Source organism: Apium graveolens, chromosome 9 (assembly GCF_009905375.1).
Source record: "Apium graveolens cultivar Ventura chromosome 9, ASM990537v1, whole genome shotgun sequence".
NCBI classification, from domain to species: domain Eukaryota; kingdom Viridiplantae; phylum Streptophyta; class Magnoliopsida; order Apiales; family Apiaceae; genus Apium; species Apium graveolens.
This window is the reverse complement of record NC_133655.1, coordinates 172505324-172530419: the sequence shown is the minus strand read 5'-3', so window position 1 is coordinate 172530419 and position 25096 is coordinate 172505324. Positions and strand designations below refer to the sequence as shown.

General features: G+C 34.5%; 1 protein-coding gene across 2 annotated transcripts; it reads right to left on the bottom strand.

The window, feature by feature from the left end:
- Positions 1-422: 422 nt before the first annotated feature.
- Positions 423-2012, bottom strand: LOC141684605 (uncharacterized). 2 transcript variants are annotated; one of them, XR_012560649.1, is made up of 4 exons: positions 1853-2012; positions 1676-1751; positions 591-1357; positions 423-503 (listed from the first exon to the last, which is right to left on the bottom strand). XR_012560649.1 is itself a non-coding variant. In XM_074489658.1 (3 exons), the coding sequence occupies exons 1-3, from the start codon at positions 1877-1879 to the stop codon at positions 912-914; spliced, it is 549 nt and encodes a 182-aa protein (XP_074345759.1). In that variant the 5' UTR covers positions 1880-2012; the 3' UTR covers positions 423-911. The 2 variants fall into 2 exon arrangements, 1 of the variants encoding a protein (XP_074345759.1); XM_074489658.1 differs by having other exon boundaries at positions 423-1357.
- Positions 2013-25096: the final 23084 nt, after the last annotated feature.

Below are 25096 nucleotides of genomic sequence, written 5' to 3'. Positions count from 1 at the left end.
AAACTCATTTGATAAAATCCAGAGTGAATATATAGCTTTTGAAGAGTTGAGAGAATCTTTGTTTGGGGAACATGAAGAACCCCAACAATAAAAACAAGCTGCTCATGACATTATGTTAGACTCTTGACTTGGACAAGGTAATTCCTTTTAATTAGTAAAACTTAATCAACTCCTGAAAAGGAATCTAAACAAAGATAATGATGAACTGATGAGGTACGAGTACATGATCAAAGTAAGCGTCTTTAGTTGTCATGCAATAACCTTGCAGGATGGTTGGATCACCTTACAAAATTTTGAAGCAATGATGAAAACAGGCATAGACTGTAAGATGGCATCTCGATAGTACTCAAGAGTAATGCTTAATGAACTCGCAATTAAAATATTCAGAAAAAAAAAATCAATGCTTATAAAAGCATGAAAAATGGGCAATCAGATGTTTTCCTAGAATTTTAGGTAAACAGTCTCTTATCTTTTGTGAATGAAAAGGTGATCCAAGTTGCGCCCTACAATCAAGAGAAAACAAAAGACAATTTTACTGCTTTGGCTCTCATGAGAAGTTATAGTTCGAGAGTTAGAGACTCAGTACGAACCGTTAAATCTTATAGTAATTGCAGGACGCAGCTCCCTCTCTTTTTTTTTACCTTTCAAGCATACAATCTGGCAAAATTTGATATAAATTCAATTATCTGCCCTTCATTATTCTGAACAGAGTTTTGATATACATAGACCAGATAATGTGCATTATTGGAACAAATAGCAAAGCAGTAGTTTATCACATCAAAAACATTAGCGTCGCATGTTGTCAATGCATCAAAAGCTACTCAAGCCTTTAAAGCACCAAAATTACTCGGAAATAGGAGCAAAAGTGTAGAAGTTTTTAACAATCATATGAACTGATACTTGACTTGAATCTAATAAAAATGTGGTTGATGAGCTGAGCGTCGCATTGGAAAAGCTGGATTAAATTGTCTGCCAGGAGAATAACCAGGGAACTGTGCAGAGGGTTCTACCCTTGACGCACCATTTCTCTGGCAAGTATCCGATCCAACACCGAAATAGTCAAAAAAATCTTGACCACTCATGGATGAAGGATAACGAACAGGCTTGTGCTCTTTATACACGTAAGGTTTGTCGTGATCATCTTCCTCTTCTCTTTTGAAATCATAACAATCTTCTTCTTCTTTGCCTTTGCTTTTACTTTTGAAGTCATCTTTACTTGCTGGATTTTGGTCATAATAGGCGAGCCTGGCTTTTTCTCCCATTATCAGCTGTGTCTCTATGGTCAATTCCAGAGGTTGGACATTACCTCTAACGCGTACCTCCATTTTTTCTTCATCCACGTCAACACAGACAGTACCTAGAAACCCAAACTTCATTAGTTACATTCTCAGGCAGCAATATCATAAAAACGACTCCAATTCAACCCAATTCACAACCCAATTTCCCGAGAAAACCATAACCCGATCAACCCAAAATGAATCGTTATTAGAATTTCATATCATCAAAACTTAAATACTCAATTTCATTAAATTTCAAGGTATTTTGAGTTTAACGTGAAATTGACATGTTTACAAACACGACCACAAATCCAAAACATAACATTCTACGATATTCAGAACTACCTATTAACATAACTAAATCACTGGTTGAAAACAAAAATGGAAGAAAGAAGTACCATGACACTCTCGCAAGCCTTTAATTAGTTTCTCGAGGAGTGTCTCACAACTTGTGGTCAATTTCAAGACAAAGAGCTGCAACCATAAAAAAAACTATTAAACTAGATGAACACAAACAAATGTACAGAACATAGACATAACACATGCATGTAAGTAATTTGTGAGTTCACACATACCGGATCCTCAGGAACATGCTCACCCATCTTTCTATTCTGTGTCTTCCATTACAGGACATCGAAATCCTTGCTATTTATAAGGGAAAAGTAATTATTTTTGTTGTACAGTACAGGTAATATTTAATAGGTTAAGCTTATCGAAATTTAAGGGACAAGTTAAAGCATGCAAATGGAAATATGACAGTAAGAGTGATTACGACCAGCTAAGAATCGATTAAAATCAAAATTACATGATTTCAGCAATATGTCTACACTGGGAAATTATTGTTTTTTAACAATAATTTATACCATTCATCCTTTACTTTCCTAATTAAAAATATTCGTTTTAGCAATATGTGCATCCAAAAATTGTCTCATTTCCTTCCTCTCTCAAACCTTTTAGACCTTATTTTAAATCCCTTACTATTTTTCACAAAAAAAGAGATGATTTTTAAAGCTTTCGCAGAACTGTACAAAAGATTACTTGAGGGATATTTATTCAGTGTAAAGTTAATTGTGCTTTCCATTAAAATTTGATGAATAAATCTTGGAAAAATAAATTATAATTTGATATTATCTATCATCTATCATCTATCATATCTATCATATATATAATAGAGCAATTAGGGGTTCATTGAGACATTTTATTCTTTATAAAATTACCAAAATACCCCTCATATTTATATATGTTAATAACTTTTCATTTATTATACACGTATTAATTACAACTAATGTGAATGTATTAATTAGTCCAACTCATTATGACATATATTTATTACTATTTCATCATTTAAAACAATATATAACTATATATATATAGATTACATCTATCTTAATATTAAAACTGAACATATATAATAGAGGGTTTATTGAGATATTTTATTCCTTATAAAATTACCAAAATACCCCTCATATTTATATATGTTAATAACTTTTCATTTATTATACACGTATTAATTACAACTAATGTGAATGTATTAATTAGTCTAACTCATTATGACATATATTTATTATTATTTTATCATTTAAAACAATATATAACTATATATATAGATTACATCTATCTTAATATTAAAACTGAACATAATTTTAACACAGTTTTAAAAATTTATTATTTTGAGTGAATATATTTAATACAAAAACTATTTTTAAGAAAAAAATAGGTTAGTACTAAGACTGCCTAAATTATTTTTATAAGAATGGTACAAGGAATTATTATAAAAAAGCATAGTTGTCATTAGACGACCAAAACTAAACGTACGCAATATTAGATCGAAAGATATACGTGATATAATGCTAAAAGTTTTAAACGTATATAAATGTAACAAATATCAAACTTTAATTTTATCGGGTCATTAATCTTACGACACAGACTATTCGAAGATTATTAATCCCACAATACGAAGATTTCAGGGTGACGAGTACAAATTATTTTTATGTGAATGTTACAAAAAAATCTATTATAAGAAAGCATAGTTGTCATCATACGACTGAAACCAAACGTACACAAATATTAGATCGAAAGATATATGTGATATAATGCTAAAAAAATTAAACGTATTTATATATATAACAAATATTGAACCTTCATATATATAACAAAACAGTTGAGCAAATTTGTAGGATTATTAATCATACAATACAAACTCCTCGGAGATAATTAATCTCACAATAGATATTTTCACCAAGATCAATAATTATGTAACTTATTTATCACATAATTTATTCGTATTTAAACAAACCTGTGCCTTGCACGGGCTAGGGAGCTAGTTTAAAATTAATTCTTCAGGGTTCAGATTCATATCCACATCCTTTAGTTGTATAGGTATTTATATCCATTATCTGATAACTCCCGGTGGCGGAGCTGCTCCTTCGACGCGTGCCTAAATCATTCGCCGCTATGGAGGTGTAGCTATGGTGGGGTTCCTACAAAATAACACCCGAAGGGGGGTTTAAGTCCCGCGGCGCCTCCGGTGTAAGAATAAGAACTCACTTTTGGGGAAGATGAAGATAGATATGAATGCAAGGTGGCTGTGTTTATATGAGTGTGAGAGAGTGATTAACCGCAAAACCTTACCTTCTTTATAGCCCAATGATAGGATTTTGGGGTTGGTATCTTTAAATTGTAGCCATTGGTTCTGAAAGCGGAGGACACCTAACTTCCACGTGTCAGTGCGGGACTGACTAAGAAATGTCTTGAAAATCTTCTGACACGTGCCCTGATTATTCCCATGATTGATGGGTGACAGTTGTCTCTATCATGTGTTTGGGCTTACGTGCTCGGATTTTTCAAGGTTCGGATTGCGGGATTGGGTCAATCAGGACTGACAGTACGCGGGGCTGGATTGAGTTAGAAATCAAGTCCTGGACTCCTTTTAGGGGCTATATATCTAACCTAAATAAAATTTTGACAAAAAAATCCCTCAATATAATGGTCGATAAACATATTAAGCCAAAACATCTATAAATAGAGGAGAGAAAAATAGAAGAATACATAAAAAATAATGCTGACTTTAAAAAAAAAATATGGTTGGGATGGGGGGTTCAATTAGTAGAGAATTAGTTAGGAAAACTACATTTGTAAAAGCTCTTATAGCATCTTAACCCAATTAACATTATTTTGATATAATTTTTCTAACAAGATAATGTAAAAATGATATTATTTTGAAATTTAATTTCAACTCCTCTACTAGATAAATTATTAAATTATTAAAATCAAATTTAGACTTTTAATGTAATTTTTAGAGTTGGTTTGAAAAAGAATTTTAAGCCAAAATGATGATGTAAAAGTAATGTGAGGAGTTTGGAGTTGGTTAACGTGTTTAAACACAACGTTTACCGAATATAGTTCCCTCTGGGTTATACAAAACCTTTGGAATTTATATGAAGCCTTTGGACGAGAATTGTCCTCACATGAGTTTGTGAAAATGAGGGTTCAACTCTCTCGGATGTGTGACCCAGCGTCATCGAAAAGCCTCTCATCTTTGAAATTAGGACTAAGGTTGCTGTTTCAGATAATTGTTGTAGGTAATTGTCTTGGCTGTGGCTAGGATTATGGTCTCCTGTCACGGATCCTTGTGAAACTTGTCACAAATTTACTTATGGACTGTCCTAAATCTGTGGTACTCTTTTCAACACTAAGAAATTTTATGTAGATAGACAGAAACATGATGTTTAGGACTGCTCTCAGGAACGGTGGAAAATTGCATCAAGAATGTTGTTGTTTTTGTTGACTCTGATGATTCGGATGTTGCATCAAGTTTACATAAATTTATCTAAAATCAAAAAAGAAGTTATGCTAAACCAGAAAAGCAAAAACAATTTAGACGCAACAAAAATCTATGGACTTGCACGTCATAAATTGAACACAAACTGTAAACAAAAATAATCCATTAAATAAAGTTTAGCGCATTAAATATATATATAGAAAAACAAGAACCCCAACTCGAATTTAAGGCCCAAAAGAATAACAAATGCAACATCTAATATAATCTCTCAAAGTAGCAGTAAATCACTCAAATCTACTAAAATAGCAATATATTATAAGCTCTGTCGTCGGCTGCAACATCTTGGTTGTGATACATTTTGTCTAGTGCCACAAAAGAGCCAAGAACAACGAAACAAAAGCAACAGCAGCTCCGCAGACAGGGGACGATGCAGCAGAATCCATCGACGGAGCGGGGGCCGGAGCGAGACCAACGTCTTGTGCAGCCGTGGCTGTAATGTAAGCCACTACAAAGAAGGAGAAAAACACCATAGCCTTAAAGATTCCCTTGAATGCCATTACTAATGCTTGGTATACAAATAAAATATGTATATGTTTTTTTGTAGTGAGGCGAATGTAGTAAAAAGGCAGGGAATAGAGAGCTAGTACTAATGTAAGTTTTGGTTGGCTATGAGATTAATGGTGTTAACGAGGATCGGTATTTATAGGCGAGATTGCGTTTTTGTAACGTTTGTTTTTCCGAACGTTGGAGTGTGGGACCCACAGACTGGGTAGAAAGTTCTGGATACTGACAAAAGAGTGAGTTTATTATAGACGTTATACAGCTGACAAAGTGAATCAGCACCATTGGTTTTAAAGAAAAGAGAAAGTAGCCGTTGTGAGCTGTCTACTTATCATAACAGGTGTACCCGTATATATTCTTGTCGATTATTTTCTAAAATTCTCTGTCTATTTGAATTTTTTGGTGCCAATAATTTGGATTTAAAGGGGTAAATTGTATTTTTGTAACTTTGAATTGCATACTACAATTTATCAATAATTATTCTTCAAAAAATCAATATCTTTCATCTTTATTACTATTTTATTTTATTATATATATAAAGGAAAACCCCGGGAGCTCTAAAATTGCTTCAATCATATTTATCTTTTTTCTAGAGTTCCTAAATTTTATTTCAAAAAATTAAAACTTCCTTATTTAGGTCCTATATTTTAGAAAATAAAATCCAAGTTCATATAAAAATATATATAAACTAAAATCCAAGTTTATATAGAATAGAAAACTTCCTTATTTAGTTCCTATATTTTGGAAAATAAAATCCAAATTCATATAGAAGTAGAAATAAAATTCAAGTTTATATAGAAGTAAAATTTAATTAAAATTCTATTCAATTCAAGAATAAAGTTTATTAAGATACTATGTATATGGACATAAATAGATTTTAAAAAAAATCTTTTGGTCGATTGATGATTCTTCTAACAATTTTATTAATTTTTTGTTTCCTCCGTTTTGTAGGTACAATAAATTACTTCTTTTTTTAAAAAATAAATAATCATAAGGGACTTACATATATGGACATAAATATGTTTATTATCTATATATTTGTTCTTACGTAGATGTTCTAGTGACGCAATAACTCAATTTGAAGATTGGTTAAAATCTCTGCTGATATATTTTAGAGGATGTAATTTATGTTAAATTGTGTGTATAATAATATCTATGGTAATTTATGTTAAATTGTGTGTATAATAATATCTATGTCCAACACTGATCTTTTCTAAACCCCAACCCTTATGTTTCCAGACACAACTAAATTTAAATCTATTCATTACTTGCAATGCTTCTTCTTTATAACTCATATGCACTTCTACACTAATAAATGAGCATGCACTTTATCTTTATATTATCTTGATATTTTTGTTATTTTACACGGATTTAGATTTTTATTTAATAAATATTGATACTTTATTATAGGTATGAAGGAGATATAATAAAAAAACATGAAGTTATTTTCTATTTCAAATATGTTAATATTAACTTATTTTTCTATTCTACCTCGAATAAGTTAAAATAAGTTTTAATTAAAATAACTCTTTTCCATTTTGAATATCTTAGTAGCAATTTATTTTTATTTTATATTTTGAATATATTAAAATAAGTTTTAATTATTATAGGTTTGTCCTTACCTAAAATTTAGGACCTAAAGTAAGTAATTTGATTTTTAATATTAATTCCCAATTAAAACGGAATTCTGAGCAAATGAAATTTCGTAATTGACTTTTTGACTCAGATTCTGAGCTGTTTCGGCGGGATTTTAAATTCAAAACAACTTCTGAATTAAAGTTTTTCTCCCAAGTTTTTCATGGGTCGTGTAATCGTTGGAATCAGACTTTTAGAACTACAGATATGGCCAAAATAGTGTATACTATGCAAATGGCCCATATAATTCGAATTTAAAACAAATTAAACTTCATATATTATTTTTTAAACAAATAAATTACAACAACTATATATAAATAAAAATTTATCGAAAATATATGATAGTTCAACAATTTTATGCATGCAAAAAACCAGGAGGGATCCACGACCATTGGAGTTAAAAGGGGTCGAGTACAAATCTTTAATATTATTTACTATAATGCTTTTTTAAAAAACAATTACAGGTCGTCTGCTCTCGAGTGTATATAAAAATATTCAACACAATATTCTTTATTTGTAAGGGTTCGCATCTGTTTATTGTTTCAATATTTAAATATTTTTTTTCTAAATTGTAATAATTTTTTATTAGTATTGTATTTGATGGGAGCCGGATCAAACTAATTTTATCTAAATTATAATATTTTTTTATCAATATTGTGTTTGACGGGTAGGCGGCTCAAACTAAATTTTATCTAAATTCTAATAATTTTTTTATTAGTATTGTGTTTGACGGGTGGGCGGCTCAAACTAATCTATCTCAATCATAATAATTTTTTTATTAATATTATGTTTGACGGTAGAGCGACTCAAACAAATTTTATATAAACTATAATATTAGTTCACATTAGAATTTATCTAATTAGTCCTTTTTTATTACACCAGGCGTCGGGCTAACAAAACATCATAATTACTACAATTATTATCGACATAAAAAATGTGATATAAACTGGTATCATGAAAAATATGTACGCAATTTTGTTTTATTATGTATATTATAACGGGTGTCGGCCTAACAAAGAGTGATACAAAATGGTCAATAATTATGAATAACTAGTTTTTTATTTATTATAGTTCATGTTTTTCTTTAATAATTTCCATATGAAATTTTTTAAAAATATTTTTTTAGGGCCGCTGCGCAGTGCGGCTTTGTCGACTAGTCATATATATAAAGAAAAACAGCCGAGAGCTCCAAAATCGTCTCAAAATTATTTATCTATTTTTATAGTGTTTCTCTATTTTAATTCAATAAAATTCAATTTCCTTATATACATTCGAATTAATAGAAGATAATAAATATTTAAAAGTCAATTATATTTAGAATTTAATTAATCGAATTAATAGGGAAAGCTAATAAATATTTAGAAATCAATCCTACTTACAATATATTTAAACAAATTTCACATTTTTCTCAACTAACTTAAACCTTTATTTCCTATTTAAATTTGAAGTTAAAACCTATTATATAAAGAAGTATTCTAATATATATATATATATATAGGTATTTGTTCAAATGAAAATAAAGTTTAAAATAAAAACTAGAAACTAATCTACACCCTTAGAAATCTAATTCCCTATACAGTCAGCACACAAAATCAAACTACACCCTCTGTTAGTCCCTAACAATGCAACAAGAATTAGAGAAGGGGGGTTGAATGGAATTCTTGAACCTTTTTCAAAAATTATAAAATGTTCTATCTTAATAATATATAAGTGTTTGATTTGCAAAGTGCGGAATAAGAAGTTAGTAAAATCAAAACACAAGTAATTAAAATCACAAGTCTTTAAAAACTTTCTGGTGGATTTGAATGTATCCACCAGAGATATATATTATATCAAGAGAACTCTGTGTAACAAGATTAGCTCACAGCTGCTTATAAATATGAACAACTAAGTTTATAGAGAAATGCTAAGGATGTAGCTTACAATTGTTTCTCTGAGATAATGTTCTTAGTCTTGTTGTTGTTGTTGTTCTATTTGCTACTTCTTGGTTTATATATCACCAAGATTACAAAGTAATAAGACAAAATAATAAAACAAAACCTATCAAGTCTAATACTATGCTGCTTCATTACTCTATTCCAGCCTCTTTGAATATCTTCATAATAGCATGGAAATGGCAATGCCTCTTTGTTCACTAAAACCCAGTTGAATAGGCTTTCACATTCCTTTTGCATACACTCGACGCATGTGACTGTGTTGTCACTGTCAACAGATGTTTGAATTGATTATCCGTCGGGTACATGATCATCCATCGAGTTGTCTTGTTGATCATCCGTCGAGTGGCATTGTTGTTTATCCGTCGGGTAGCTATCTGGCACTTGACTTCATTTTATTTATGCAGAATTACAAGACATCATCTATGTACAATTAATCGACCTATTCTGCATATCTAATTAAAGTTAACATGACTTGAGTGCTACTACAGAATCTAAACAATGTGTATGCAGAAATGTGCTACAGACTCATTATTACACAAGCTACTCACTCGATGGATAATAAATCATCATCCGTCGGGACTATATTGAGTCATCCGTCTGAATTGCCCATTTAATTTTCAGAAGTGCAATTTTTGTTATTTAAAATAGAATGATAATGTGTTTTACTCGGTGCTTTAAAAATATCTGATCCAGCCCGATTAATCTTCTAAAAGTTAATTTCCCAACCTATCCGATTTTTGAAATTAGATTAATCTTAATTTTTATTGTCGGAGTATATAAACTATTTTATTAAAATTAAAATACTATAGAATTTAAATATAAAAATCTATAGAATTTATGATATATTAAACATATATTTGTTAATAAATGAAATATAATCATAATAATATATTATACTATATTTTAATAACAAAATACATCCGACATATTAATCCTAATCAGTGAATCATTATGTCTAATTCCCGACTTTCAGATTAAAAAGATAATTGATTTATAAATTAATCAAGTAAGTTGAAGAAGTATAATAATAAAATTATTAAGTACATGTATTTTAGTTAGAAAAAATAAAAAACAACGTGAAAAGCGTAATATGTTAGTTATTAGTAATTATAATGTCATTATTTGATTTTATTAAATCAAATTATTTCTGTTATTCTCGGAAGAAGAACATATTTTTTTATTTAAAATAAAAAAATTCATGTGTTTAGTTGAAAAGATAATTGATTAGTTATTTGTAATTTTAATATATTTTTTAATTTTTTTAAAAATCAAACTAAAAATAATCCACTAATCCCTAAAAAATCTATTTTTCGGTACAGTGGGTCTACCTGACTAAATCGAATTTATATACTAGGAGGGTAAAACAAAATAAAGTCCATTACAACTTAATTACAACCAATATATAGTCAAAATAACATACCCGCAAGGGTTGACTAAGTTGGATAAATAGGGGCTAACTATCCTCTTGATCACAGGTTCGTTTCCTACGGGAGGAGAATTTATGATTATGTCTCCTCATCCAGAGCCTATCACTTAAATGCGGTTTACCTTGGTTCACATGGTTTGCAGGCTATTGCGTGAGCCCGTGGGATTTACCCGGTGCGCACCCGAAAATTAGCAACTGAGGGTTCCCTACGATAAAATTAAATAAATAAATATATAAAATAACATAAAAAATAGGTGTTTAAGTTGTTAAAATAAAAGATATGTAATATGTTTTACTTTATAAATAATTAATTTCTATACGATTTAAGTAAGGTTAAGAAAATTAACGAAGTTCCCTATCAACCAAACTTCTAATTATATTTTATTATAATATAATTTTGCAATACAAATAAACATAGAGTATGGTGCTAGTCCCTAACAATGCAACAAGAATTATAGAAGGGGGGTTAAATGGAATTCTTGAACCTTTTTTAAAAATATAAAATGTTCTATCTTAATAATATATAAGTGTTTGATTTGCAAAGTGCGGAATAAGAAGCTAGTAAAATCAAAACACAAGTAATTAAAAACACAAGTCTTTAAAAACTTTCTGGTGGATTTGAATGTATCCACCAGAGATATATATTATATCAAGAGAACTCTGTGTAGTAAGATTAGCTCACAGCTGCTTACAAATATGAACAACTAAGTTTACAGAGAAATGCTAAGGATGCAGCTTACAATTGTTTCTCTGAGATAATGTTCTTAGTCTTGTTGTTGTTCTATTTGCTACTTCTTGGTTTATATATTACCAAGATTACAAAGTAATAAGACAAGATAATAAAACAAAACCTATCAAGTCTAGTACTATGCTGCTTCATTACTCTATTCCAGCATCTTTGAATATCTTCATAATAGCATGGAAATGGCAATGCCTCTTTGTTCTCTAAAATCCAGTTGAATAGGCTTCCACATTCCTTTTGCATACACTCGATGCATGTGACTGTGTTGTCACTGTCAATAGATGTTTGAATTGATTATCCATCGGATACATGATCATCCGTCGGGTTGCCTTGTTGATCATCCGTCGAATATCATTGTTGTTTATCCGTCGGGTAGCTATCTGGCATTTGACTTCATTTCATTTATGCAGAATTACAAGACATCATCTATGTACAATTAATCAACCTATTCTGCATATCTAATTAAAGTCAACATGACTTGAGTGCTACTACAGAATCTAAACAAGGTGTATGAAGAAATGTGCTACAGACTCATTATTACCCAAGCTACTCACTCGATGGATAATTAATCATCATCCGTCGGGACTATATTGAGTCATCCGTCGGGACTATATTCCTTATCTGTCGAGTGCTACATTTTTCACTAAGTAAAATCTACTAAGGTATTTTGTTAATGAAATTATCAAGTTCACAACATATCCACAACAATCTCCCCCAATTTATGTCTACTGGAATTGTAGCCATAAATTAAGAGAAACTTGATGATAACAAAACACCCTAAAAATACAACTTTAAAAGTAAGTAGATAAAACTGTAAAGTGCTTCAAATAAGAAAATGCACAAAGATTAGCTCACAGTCATTTTCAAGGTGCTCCTCTAGCCTAAGCAGATTAATCTAATTCCTTGAAGATCTGGATCTTTTTCCAAGCTTTCTGTTATTTTCTTCTATCTGATTTTGGAGTTGTCTGTGGAATTTCAGTTCATCAGATTCTGAGAGATTTAGGTTTTCTTGCATTTCCAAAAGAGTCTCATTGCTAGAAATGCTCAATTGGTCTTCTAATTTGAAAAATCTTATAACTCCTTTGTCATCCATGAAATCCATCAGCCAGTAGGGCCTTAGATGCACTCTACTCCTTGTGTAAGGAATAGTTAGAGTCTTTGGGAGTGCATCTTTAGCTCTAATACTCTTCAGTTCTTCAATCTTCTTTAGAACAAGTCTTCTTGCAGTTACATTGAATCCAAAGTTCTTCTTGAATGATGAATAAACCTTTATCAGCACAGATTGGCTTTTCTTGAAGGCTCCTGTGAAGTGGCCATTGAATCTCCTTTCCTCCCTTGTACTTGAAAACTAACCTTTCAGGTAGATTCCTGTAGGCATCAATCCCTCTAACTTCTTCTAGTTCATCTAGATAGAGGTTTAGATCATAGAATTCCTTGATGTCATATAAGTACATGTAATCTCCCTTGTTGACTTTGGATTGAGCTTTGGTTAGAGATTTGGATTTGAGAGGTGACAACTTCACTTTCTTGACTGCTCTTGACTTTGTTCTCTTTGGCTTGTTAAGGATTGGCAAATTGAAGTCAGAAATTGGTAGACTTTCCCAGTCTATTGGTTCATCCTTAGGCGTAATAGGTTCACCATGAATGTTCCTGTAAGGATCCACCACCTTAATGTCTTCAAATACCACTAAGGGTTTTGATGCCTGAGTTGTAGTTGGAATGGATTCCTTGGGAAACTGATCCTCCAATTCCTTACCAACAAAGTTCAATTTCCTTTTGATTCTTTTGGCCAATTCTTTATATCTGTGAGATTTCTTTAGTTGTGGTTCAACTTGCTTCTTTGGATCTTGAGATTCAGTGATTTCAGATGGCTGAGCAGGAATTTGTTGTGTTGGTTTCACAGCTTGTAGCTTGGCCAAGATATCAACTTGCTTTTTCTTTTGTTTAACCTTTTTAGCATCTAGAGCAGCCTGCTTCTTTTCTTGCTTCAATCTTGCCTTTTCTTCTCTCTTTGCTTCAGCAAATTGAGGATGTCCAGCCACCACACAAATTTCTTTACCATTCCTGAAAACTTTAGCAATTCTCCTTTTCAAAGCTGAATCAGCTGGATCCTTGTAGAAGGCAATGGATCTTGACAACAGTTTCTTCTCATCAGGCTTTGGTGTCTCATACACTGTATCCAAAGGGTTCTTGAGTGATGATTTTGGATAGTTCACCCTTGGCTTCAAAAGTACTTCAGCCTTTGGAGATTTGATGCATGATGGATGTCCTCTTTCCAGATAGTTCATGCTCATTTCATTCACAGAGATTTGCCTGACTTGAGAGTGATGAATGGCTGAATTTTCTGGCTTCTTTGCTAGCCCAAACTTCTTTTGAATATCCTCATCAATTTTCTCCCAGTTGATTGGATTCAACTGCTCTATTTCAGCTGCTTTCAAAGTAGCTGCTGCTTCCTTTATCAGATCAATATTGTCCTTAGCTGGTGGCTTTGAGATAGTAATTGTAGGCAAAATTACTTTGCTAACTTGAATGTTGAGCACTTTTTGCTCCCCCTCACTCCTAGAACTCTCTTTCTCCCCCTTTTTGTTATCATTAAGCTGAGTAGAGGAGGAGGTTTGTGCAGCCACCAGTTTCTGAAGTAAGTCTGTTTATTGAGCTTGGTGTAGATAAATTGCTGTAAGAGATGCTTCCATTGCTGTCATTCTTGTATCAAAGGCATCTATCTTTGTGGCAAGATCAGAATTTTTCCTGAGTTATCTCTTATTGTCAAGCATTGTAGCTTCTGGAAGTTTAGAGTCCATCTTGTCAGAAATGACCTTTTCATCTCATCAATATCACTTTTGATAGTGTTGACATCTTGAGCATGTTGAAAAACCTTGGATTTGTTGTAGTTGCAGAGAAGCAAGATGTGCTTGAAGGAGCTTTTTGGTGCTGGCATTTGTGGTGGTTTGAAAAGCAGAATTTGTCTGATTTATGAGTTGAATCAAGGTTGTCTTGAAGTAGTGTTCATCACATTGCTTTGAAAATGCCCAAGATGGCATGCCTGATCTTGAACTAGAGCCTACTTCTTCCCCTATGTCCAATGGCTCTTCTTCACTATCTCCACCTTCATCTCCAAAGAATTCTTCTGAACCACCAGTCTCATAATCAACATCACCAGCTGTAGAAGGCAAAGCTGTGATGGCATCCTTAGCTCTTTGCATGGACTGTGTGGTGTGCACCAAGTTTAACATCCTTTCTGTATTGTCATTGCCCTGTCCAGCTAGAAGTTGGTAGGCTGGAATAAGGTGAGTAAATGTCTCAGCATCTAAGGAGGTGGAATCTATAACAGCTTGAGTTTGCTGAGATAGTCCCTCCCTGTCTGCATCCTGGACATTCATTAACTCACTTACAATAACATCCACCCTTATATCTTCGATGCCTGCTTTTCTCTCATTTTCTCTCTTTTCTTGCATCAAGGTCTCACCTTGTCTCACCACCCTCACACCCTCACCTTCACCATCTAAGGTGGGACTCCTCACACTCTCTTTTGCCAATCCTGAAGAACTGGATTGCATATTTTCACTCTTTTCTTCTCCTTTTTCCTGGGAGCAACCCAAACTCTTACTCAGTTCACTCCCTTCCCTCAATCTTAGGAGTGATTGTACTACCACTAAGTCTTCTGCACTTGAGATAATTGATGAAATTTGAAGCTGTGCAGAGACACTCGACAGATAAGGGATATCCGTCGGGTTAACAGTTTGACTATCTAACGGATAACTGCTGTTAAGCTTATCCGTCGGGATATAATCACTACTCGACGGATGAGCAGTATCCGTCGAGTGAGTAGAAATGAATGTGTTTGAAGTGGAAACTATTGTGGACTCTGTGCAGATTGATGAGAATTTTGGCCCAGATGTCTCAACAGTTCCTGAAAGAATTGGGAAGTGAGCCAACAAATCATCCAAAAGATGATGCTCACTTGCACTAGATTTTGGCTTCCCCAACAGAGTTAAATAAGGGGTATCAGGAATTGATGTGTTGATCATATCCACATCCAGAGAGTTTGTTGGAGAATTTGGTGTTTGAGGTGCTTCTATAACTAAAGATTTTGACTGTGACTCCACATTTATTGGAGCCACATCAAACGGACTTTGAAAAGGTGTAGTGACTATGTCTTCAACACTAGTTTTCACAGTGTGAACCCTGTGCATCCCCAAGGGTTTTTGGTTTCTTCTTTCTAGTATAGGTTTGGGGTGAGCTTGTGTCCCTTATCCTTTTGGCCTGTGCTCTTGGATGAGAGTTTTGTTCAATAGTCACATCTTTTTGGGAGGATGCAACTAGCAATAAGCTTATGTCCTTATTAAGCACTGCAGTTTGTTGGGAAACTGCAGTGTAGCTAGGCTGGGAAACACTCACCTCTCCAACCTTATCCTTAGGGTTTCTTTGATGTTCCCCCTATCCCTCATCTTTCTTACCCACCTTCACACTCCCCTCTTTTGGTTTGGTGGATTTTGGAACTGGCATCTTTTGAGAGATACCAGAGGGGGCTTTCTTTGACTTGGATTTAGAAATTTTTGATGGTTTGGTAGCTTGGGTAGGCAACTGTTGGGTCATTGACACAGTTGCCAGAGCTACACTATAAGGCAAAGAAATTTGTGAGGCCGGAAGACTAGGGACAACTAAACTTACCTCACTTACCTGAGGTGCCTCCATAACAGGAAAATAGAAGAGTGGCACCTCTTTGTGATGGTTTTCCCTGTTCGAATCTGCAATAATCTGTAACACCCCCAAATCCAAGGTCGTGAATTCGGGTTGTTACGATCACTTATTAATTAAATAATTCTCTTTTCACAATATTACTCGACCTTTTATTCAGACTCACACACACACAGGTTATATGCTTGGAAACATTATTAAATAAATCATTTCCACTTATCTACCTTACGGGGCTGGCGCACAAAAAGCCTACGGAACTCACGAGCGTTCCTTACCCGCCTAAGGACAACAGTCCTGGTCTGATCCATGCTGGTAGTCTGTTGTGATATGATATATAAAAGCAAGGGTGAGCATTAAAGCTCAGCAAGGTATATATCCCCATAATTAAGTATGTAAGGATAAATAAAACCAATAATTATACTTTGTATCTCCAAAGCGTTCTGAAAGTTTATATGCTTATCAAATTTATAATATTCTCAAAATCAACTACAATAGTATATCCACTGAATACTTGTATTCATCTCTTTCTCAAAATCATTTTATACTCGTACTCATTTTATTTCAAAATCTCAAGATGTTACTCGAACCAAGATTCTCATATGGGTGTGATATATATTCGTCAACATCCCAATTTAAAACTCAGCCTTATCGGCAGATTTCTCAAATGGATTTGATATATAATCATCAACATCCTTATTTAACTCAGTCTTATCGGCAGATTTCTCAAATGGATTTGATATATATTCATCAATATCCTTATTTAAAACTCAGCCTTATCGGCTCTCTGTTGTATATTTCACAACAGTTTTTCCAAAATGGAAGAAAGGGACTATACTGGAATAAACCACGTACCGGTGATCAGCCGAGTACGAAATTTTCTCTACTAGTAGAAGGAATACAAACCTAGCCGCCTTTGGGCTCATCAAGACACTACACGGTGGTTGCCCATTGCCGTACAAGTCCAAAAGTCAATGGTCACATAGACCATATAATCGTACAATGCGCCACTCCGCGCTTGCATAATGCGCCACTCCGCGCCTGGTCACTGCCCGATACCACTCCGTGCCGGGCAGGCCACATTCCAGTCCCAAAACAATTATATCTTTTGCTCAAAATCCTTTTTCGAAGGAATAGGTCGTTAAAAGTTGACCTTTAAATAAGATGATTTATTCATCACTTTTAACTCAATTGATCTTTGGGAGTTGTCGGAGTTTTGAATTTAAAATCATTTTCAAATCCCTATCTATAGTAGGGTGACACATATATTACTCACTTGTTCTTTATTGAACGAGGAAGCAAAACTCTTATGCTTCTAGACTAAGTTCCCTAAGGTTTTGATACGTTTCAAATGATTAATCTCTTTCAAGAGTTTTGAATAATTTAGAAAGTACCTTTGGGAACCATGTCTATTTTTAAATAAGTTTTTTAGAAGTTCGAAGATATTAAATATCTAAGGTCTCATAATAATTTAAGAGGGATTCAATGAATTGATAAAATCTTATAAATAAAACATCTCTGTATAAGGTTCAATGAATTGATAAAAACCTTATATATAAAATATCTCTGAATATGGTTCAATGAATTGATAAAATCTTAAGTACAAAGTATTTCTAATTAAGGTTCAATGAATTAATAAAAAAATCTTAAATACAAAATATCTTTGAATAAGGTCCAGCGAATGGAGTCACCTTAATCAAATAATCAAAACAGGATTTGGTATCCTATAATTGCTCTTTGAATAGTTAAATCTTTATTAAATAACGTGTAATGATTTATAAACTATTCAGTATATTTTTAAATACTTTCTGGATATTTAATAATCCCTTAAGTATCGCTTTATAAAATAATCAATCAAGTAAGGGTGTCCCTTAAATGAATAAACCAATATTTCTCGAAGTTTAAGTCAAAATCTCAATCGTTCGCTTGATATATATATTACGCGAACGTACTTTGTTTATCGAAATAGAAATCTTTCGCGTCAGGCTCTCTCCGGAATTAAATCGTTATTAAAATATCTCCGACTCCCATTATCATATATTATATTTGAAATATGTTTCAATTTCTCATACTCGTGTAAAACGAAATTTGTTTTCTTAAACAATCGCATAATTCGTATGCATTGATATCATAGACAAGCATATGTATTTGAACTGTAAATCATGGCATCAGTATCACAACAGTATATATATAGCATGGATAGTATGAGATAGGGTTTCGAAAACTTGCCTCGAGTAATCAAAGTGGTATGGTATCAGGTGTTTGGTTGGCGATCTATAAACAAGAACCAACGGTCTAAGTTAGTACGCGATTAACGTCTCGCTTTTATTAAGCAACTTTCGCAACTACTCAAGTATAACGAATCTCCGATCGTCACATTCTCAACACTTATATTCTCACGTTATAACATGGTCGAGTTTTGAAATCGATCGTTCGCTTTAGAAAGTCCATTTCGAGTTTTAAGCTCGAACGTAAGAAAACGCGGATTCAAAACTAGGTTTTTATGCGTTTCTCGCTTGCGCTCGCTTTACCAAAATATTTTTATAAAATCGAAAAATTAATATTTTCTCAAAATTCTTTTTGGAAAGTCTTCTCTACTGTCATATCCATTTTTCATAAATTTTCCAGAATCTCGAAATTATTTTAAGTCCTTCAAAATCACCATGCAAGTGGACTTAAGTGCAGTTGGCTAATCGCAGAAATATTTTACACTAAAACGACCATAACTCCTAAACCAGAAATCTCCTCATAATGATCTAGACATGTATAGAAACTACAAAACAAGATCCATCTAGTCGAGGCCAGTGGTTTTCAAATTTTAACGAATTTCATGGCCGAATGTCCTGCAGAAAACAGATCAAGTGCAAGAATGTCCAAACTCAATTTCTACTACTTGATCTTAACACAATCACTACCTATAACCATCATAAACACAAGTAATTCTCAAGATCCACCCACATGAACCTTATATGCTCTATCTAGTACCACATACATGGATTACAACTCAACATCTCAAGCCTTTAGAAAGAACATAATCAATATAAACTCAAAAAAACACAATCCTTTGGATCTTAATACTACAACAAACATAACTCTTAAATCTAACCATAAAACCTTAAAGGGTTGAAAGTTATACCTTCTTGGACACTAGGAAGGTTAGTGCTAGGATGATTGAGGCTTGGTTTGCTTAGAAAACACTTAGAAGGGCTAGATCCTTAAGAAACAAAACCAAGAAATAAGTTAAAATTTCGGAGTTACCTTTTAGCACCTCATTCAAACATTTTTATAAAATTAGAAAAAATTAATTTGAGGCTGAAATTTGGTACGAAGCTTACCCATGATATATAGAAGCTATAGTAAAAATTTCATGATATTGGAATGAGTATATTTTGAGTTATGAATTTTTCTTTCTCCCTTGCTCAGAAAATCCGAACTGCTGGAATGAAAAATGGGAGAGCTTTAAGTGAGGGAAAAGGGGTTGTTTTCTTTTGTGGCTAAAGTGTGGGAGTGTATAATGAATATATGGGATGTATGCAGCAGATTTGACAATAATTTGGCAAAGGTATAGGTTGGTTTGATTGTGTGGTGAAGTGAGAAAAGGGAGAAGTATGGCTTGTGTACTTGTTTGTCTCCCATCACTATTCAACACTATTCCACTAACTATTCTAGTTAGTTTCTAATCATCTAGTTACACTCCTAACTATTAGTTAGGATTTGGTTATGCATGGCCAACTTGCATGGGATTTAATTTCTCATTCGTTTATTTATCGTAAACGCAATCGTTGTTCCATTCCGATAGTTTCCACGTATAACGACTTGTTTCGTAGCGATTTCTTTTATCGCTTATAATCCTATAACCAATTCTATTCCTTCTCTTGATCATAGAAACACCTTGATATATTATTTATTTCACGTAGTATTCCCGGTTCTACGCCATTCTTTACAGATACGAAAACACGTAGTATAATTGTGAATCTTCGAATTCCATCGGCTTTTACATTCACTTATTTTCCTCGATAAACAAGAATATGATATCGGATTCTCAAAGTTCCACTATTCATTTTATGATGATCCCCGTACGTATTACTTAATTAGCTCAAGTTACTATTCACAGAAGTTTTAAAATATTACAAAAATCAGGGTTCTTACAGTCTCCCCCCCTTAAAAGGATTCCGTCCCGGAATCAACTCACAAATAGATGGGGGTACCTTTCTCGCAGGTGGCTCTCTAATTCCCAAGTCGACTCCTCGACCTTGGGATGTCTCAATAAGACTCTGAATAGCTTGACACTCTTGTCCCTGAGTACTTGCTGTTTTCAACCAATGATTTCAACTGGTTGCTCAATGTAGGACAGATCTAGTACTTACTCATGTTTCACTATATTCTTGGTATCCGCATTATACTTTCTCAACATTGGAACATGAAAAACACTATGAACCTGTTGAAGGTTTGGAGGTAAAGCCATTTCGTATGCCATGGTTCTATTTGTCACAAAATCTCAAAGGACCCATATATCGGGAACTCAACTTCCCTTTCTTTCCAAATCTCATCAGTCCTTCCCATGGTGACACTTTCAAAAATACCTGATCACCCACTTCATACTCTCTGTCTTTTCGTGCTAAGTCGGCATATTTACGCTGTGGGTCTTGGGCTGCCGCTAAGCATCCTCTGATCAACTCTACTATGTCCCTCATTCTTTACACCAAGTCGGGACCTAGTAACTTTCTTTCACCAACTTCATCCCAGTACAAGGGTGAATGGCACCTCCGACCATACAACGCCTCATGTGGGGGCATTTCTATACTCACATGATAACTATGACTGTAGGCAAACTCTATCAAAGATAGGAGTTCATCTCAATAACCTTAAAAATCAATTACACAATTTCTCAACATGTACTCCAATGTCTGAATGATTCACTCACTTTGTCCATCGGTTTGGGGATGGTATGCAGTACTCACATTCAGTTTGGTTCATAAGCATTCCTGAAAGCTCCTCAAAAAAATTCTGGATTTGAATCGGGGATCTCTGTCAGATACGATAGATACAGAGACTCCATGTACGAAACCCTATCAGAAATTATCCATGCTATTTGTTCCCACTTTCACATCGGAATTTCTAAGGGTTGTAGGAGTCCCCTCAATCATTGATGTTCCACCTTCACTCTTTAACAGGTCAAACACTTACTGACTCAATTGGCCACGTCTCTTTTCATGTTGGGTCATCAATAATATTCTTTTGGATCTCGGTACATCTTGGTACCTCCAGGATGAATTGAATATCTAGAATTATGTCCTTCGCGTAAAATTTCATCTTTTAATTCTCGAACATTCGGAATCCAAATCTGGTTCGCATACCTCATAATTCCCTTCTCATCTTTCTCACATTTGACTTCTTCTCAGTCAAAGATTCTCGCTCTTCATTCGTCTTCTCTTCCTGACAATGTCCCATCTTTTCTAACAATTCCGGTTCTAATTTGATCTCAAATAGTCCATCAGTCCCTTTACCGGTGACTTCACCTCTATCTCCATCTCCTCGAGTTCTCTCACTAGTTCCTCCGGCGTTGTCAACATCTTGAGTCTCTCTTTACTACTAAGGGCATCGGCCACCACATTGGCCTTCCCTGGGAGATATAAAATCTCATCGACATAGTCTTTCATTAACTCTGACCATCTCCTCTGTCTCCTGTTGAGTTCTTTCTGAGTAAATATATACTTAAGGCTCTTATGGTCAGTGTAGATCTCACAATTTTCTCTGTATGGATATTGTCTCCAATTCTTCAAAGCAAAACTATTGCTGCTAATTCTAATTCATGAGTAGGGTATCTTACTTCATATTCCTTCAGCTGCCGTGAGGCATAAGCAACCACTTTCCCATGCTGCATGAGCATGCATCCTAATCCTTTATGTGATGCATCACTATAGATCACAAAATCACCCTTTCCATCGGCAATGCCAGCACGAGGGCTATTACCAAACTCCTTTTCAATTCCTGAAAACTATCCTCACATTTTTCATTCCACGCAACCTTTTCCGTTTTGCAAGTAGGCCTAGTCAAAGGTCCTGATATCTTAGAGAAATCCTGTACGAACCTCTCATAAAACCGGTTCATTCCCAAAAAGTTTCTACTTCCGTAGATGTGGTTATTCTTTCTCATTGGAATACTGCCTCAACATTGGTAGGGTCAACTAGCACTCCTTCACTGCTCATCAATTGTCCTAATATCTGAACTTCATTTTGCCAGAATTCGCACCTTGAGAATTTGGCAAACAACTTTTCTCTTCTCAATGCTTCTACCACTATCCTCAGATATTCCGCATGTTCTTCCTCCGTTTTAGAATAGACTAAAATATTATCAATAAAAATAATGACGCACACGTCCAAATACTTTTTAAACACTCGATTCACAAAGTCCATGAAAGCTACTGGGGAATTCTTTAGCCCGAACGACGTCACCAAGAACTCATAATGTCCATACCTCGTGCGAAATACGGTATTTGTCCCCTGTTTTAATCTTAAGTTGGTGATATCCCGTTCTTAGATCGATTTTCAAAAAGTGTACAACTCCTTCAAGTTGGTCAAACGAATCGTCAATTCTAGAGAGAGGGTATCTGTTCTTAATAGTCAGCTTATTCAGTTCCCTATACTCTGTGCACAATCGCATACTGCCATCCTTCTTTTTGACAAACAACATTGGTGTTCCTCATGGTGACACATTAGGTCTCATCACTACTTTGTTCAACAGTTCTTGCAACTGTGAAGTCAATTCTTTCATTTCAACCGGGGCTAGCCTATATGGGGCTTTTTGAAACTGATGTCATTCCTGATGCTAATTCGATAGCGAACTCTATCTCTCGGTCAGGTGATAATCCTGAAAGGTCTTTGGAAAACACATCCTCAAATTCGTTAACAACTGGTATGTCACGTACATCGGGGCTTCTCACTTGGTACCCGCCACGTATGCTAAATGCGCTTTGCTATCTTTCCTCAATAATTGCTTCGCTTGAGCAATATTCAAAAATTTCTGGGTCTGACGCTGACCCTTAATTACAATTTCCTTACCGTTAGGCATTCAGATTTTAACTTTCTTTCCTTAATAATCAATCTGAGCACCATTGCTCGACAACCAATCCATTTTTAAGACCACATCAAATTCTCTCAGCCTGAAAGGAATTAAGTCCAACTTAAAGTCCTTCCCTCCTAGTTCCCACTTGCAGATTAGATGAATCTCATTAATTGGAACAACCTCTCGATTCACTATTTCTATTCGCAATAATTCTCGCGTTGGAATCACATTAAGTTTTAACTTCGCCAAAAATCTCGCGATATAAAATACTTAGTTGCTTCAGAATTAAACAGAATATTTGCAGTAACCAAATTGAGTAAAAGGTTACCTGCTATCACGCCCTAGCTGGGTTGGGGCAGTTGCTAGAATAATGTCCTGGTTGGTTGCAATTAAAGCACCTCAGTAGCTCTTTTCCCAAATTACATACCCCGGGATGTTTCTCCCCACATGACTTATGATCTGGTAGGGGTGAGTGAAACTGGTTATGAAACGTAGTCCTATATTGACCACCTCCCTGGGTGATACTCTTGCTTACCGGTTCGCTAAACCTGGTACCCACTGCGGGTTGGGACACCGCTCCCCTCTCAGTCCTAATCGGAAACTTTTGTTTATCGCTCTGCCGCCTTGGCTTCCGAACTCCTCTTCTTGCTCTCTTCCTCTTTTTGACTTTGCTCACTCTCTGCCTCTACAATCGAGGCCTTTTTGCACAAAGTCTGTTATCTCAAGTAATGACACTCGGTCCTGAATCCATTGTTTCAGCCCTTGCTGAAATCTCCTCGCCTTTTTCTCTTTCGTGTTCACAAACTCCGGCATGAATCTCGACAGTTCAATAAATTTGGCTTTGTACACAGCCACTGACATCTTATCTTACTTAATCTCTAGAAACTTCAACTCCATCTGAGCCTCCATAAACCTGGGAAATACTTTTCCCCATGTGATAATCACATCAGTCTCCAGGGTTCCTTTAGGTTCCCACTAATAATTTGCTTCTCCTTTTAACATATAATTGGTGAACACAGTCTTTTGCGTCTCTTCTATGGGCACTATCTCAAAGCTCTTTTCCATTTCTTTCAGCCAAGCTCTGGCCTTAATAGGTTAGCAGTCCCTTGAAATTTCTGGGGGTTTTAACAACCTAAAGGCCTTAAAGACATTAGTAACCGGAACATGATCAACCTGGGTTGAGGGTGACAATTTAAATTCTCTCGAAGAAGATTCATAATTTGGTCCATGGGGTTTCCGCTCTGGCCTTCCCCCTCGTTAGTATCCATAGTTTCTTCTTCATTGTAATCCTCTAAGTCGAATTCATTATATTCGACTTCCTCGTGTTCTTGGTTATTTTGGTTTACCAATTCAGCAGGGTTTGCTCTAGTTTCCCAATATGTCGGGGTGGCATCGTTATGCTAATATAAAAGATCACCAATATAACATTATTCGCGTCTCTACTCATTATGTTAAAGTCGCTTAATAACTCGCTTTGCCACAAATACATTCTTCATTCCTCTTTAGTTACTCGCAACGTTGTGCCCACGCACCTGATTTGATGCGTTAACAAAAGACGACATCCTGTCGAGAATATACACGTAGCTCCTAGTGATATCCCACTCTTGGAATTCTGCGTCAGACTTATTGGTCTTCTCCTCCAGTAGTTCGGAGCTTGCTGCGTTGATTGCAGGAGCATGAAACTTTTCGGAAATTATTCTGTTAATTCTCGCTTTCCGTGCCGAACCATAATGGCTTAACGGAAGAAATGATTTTGTATTATTGCATAGCATTCTCATCTTGGGACACGCTAAAATCTTCCTTATAGGACATAGATTCCTCAATGGTATAGCGAATACCCTTCTTGGTAGAATCGCTGTTTGTCATGTATTGAACCCTTATTATCGGAACAATACTTTCAACCAATTCAGGTAACGTAATAACCTTAATAGTAAAAGAATTAAGCATCTTGATTCTTGCCTAATATGTCCCCTCAAG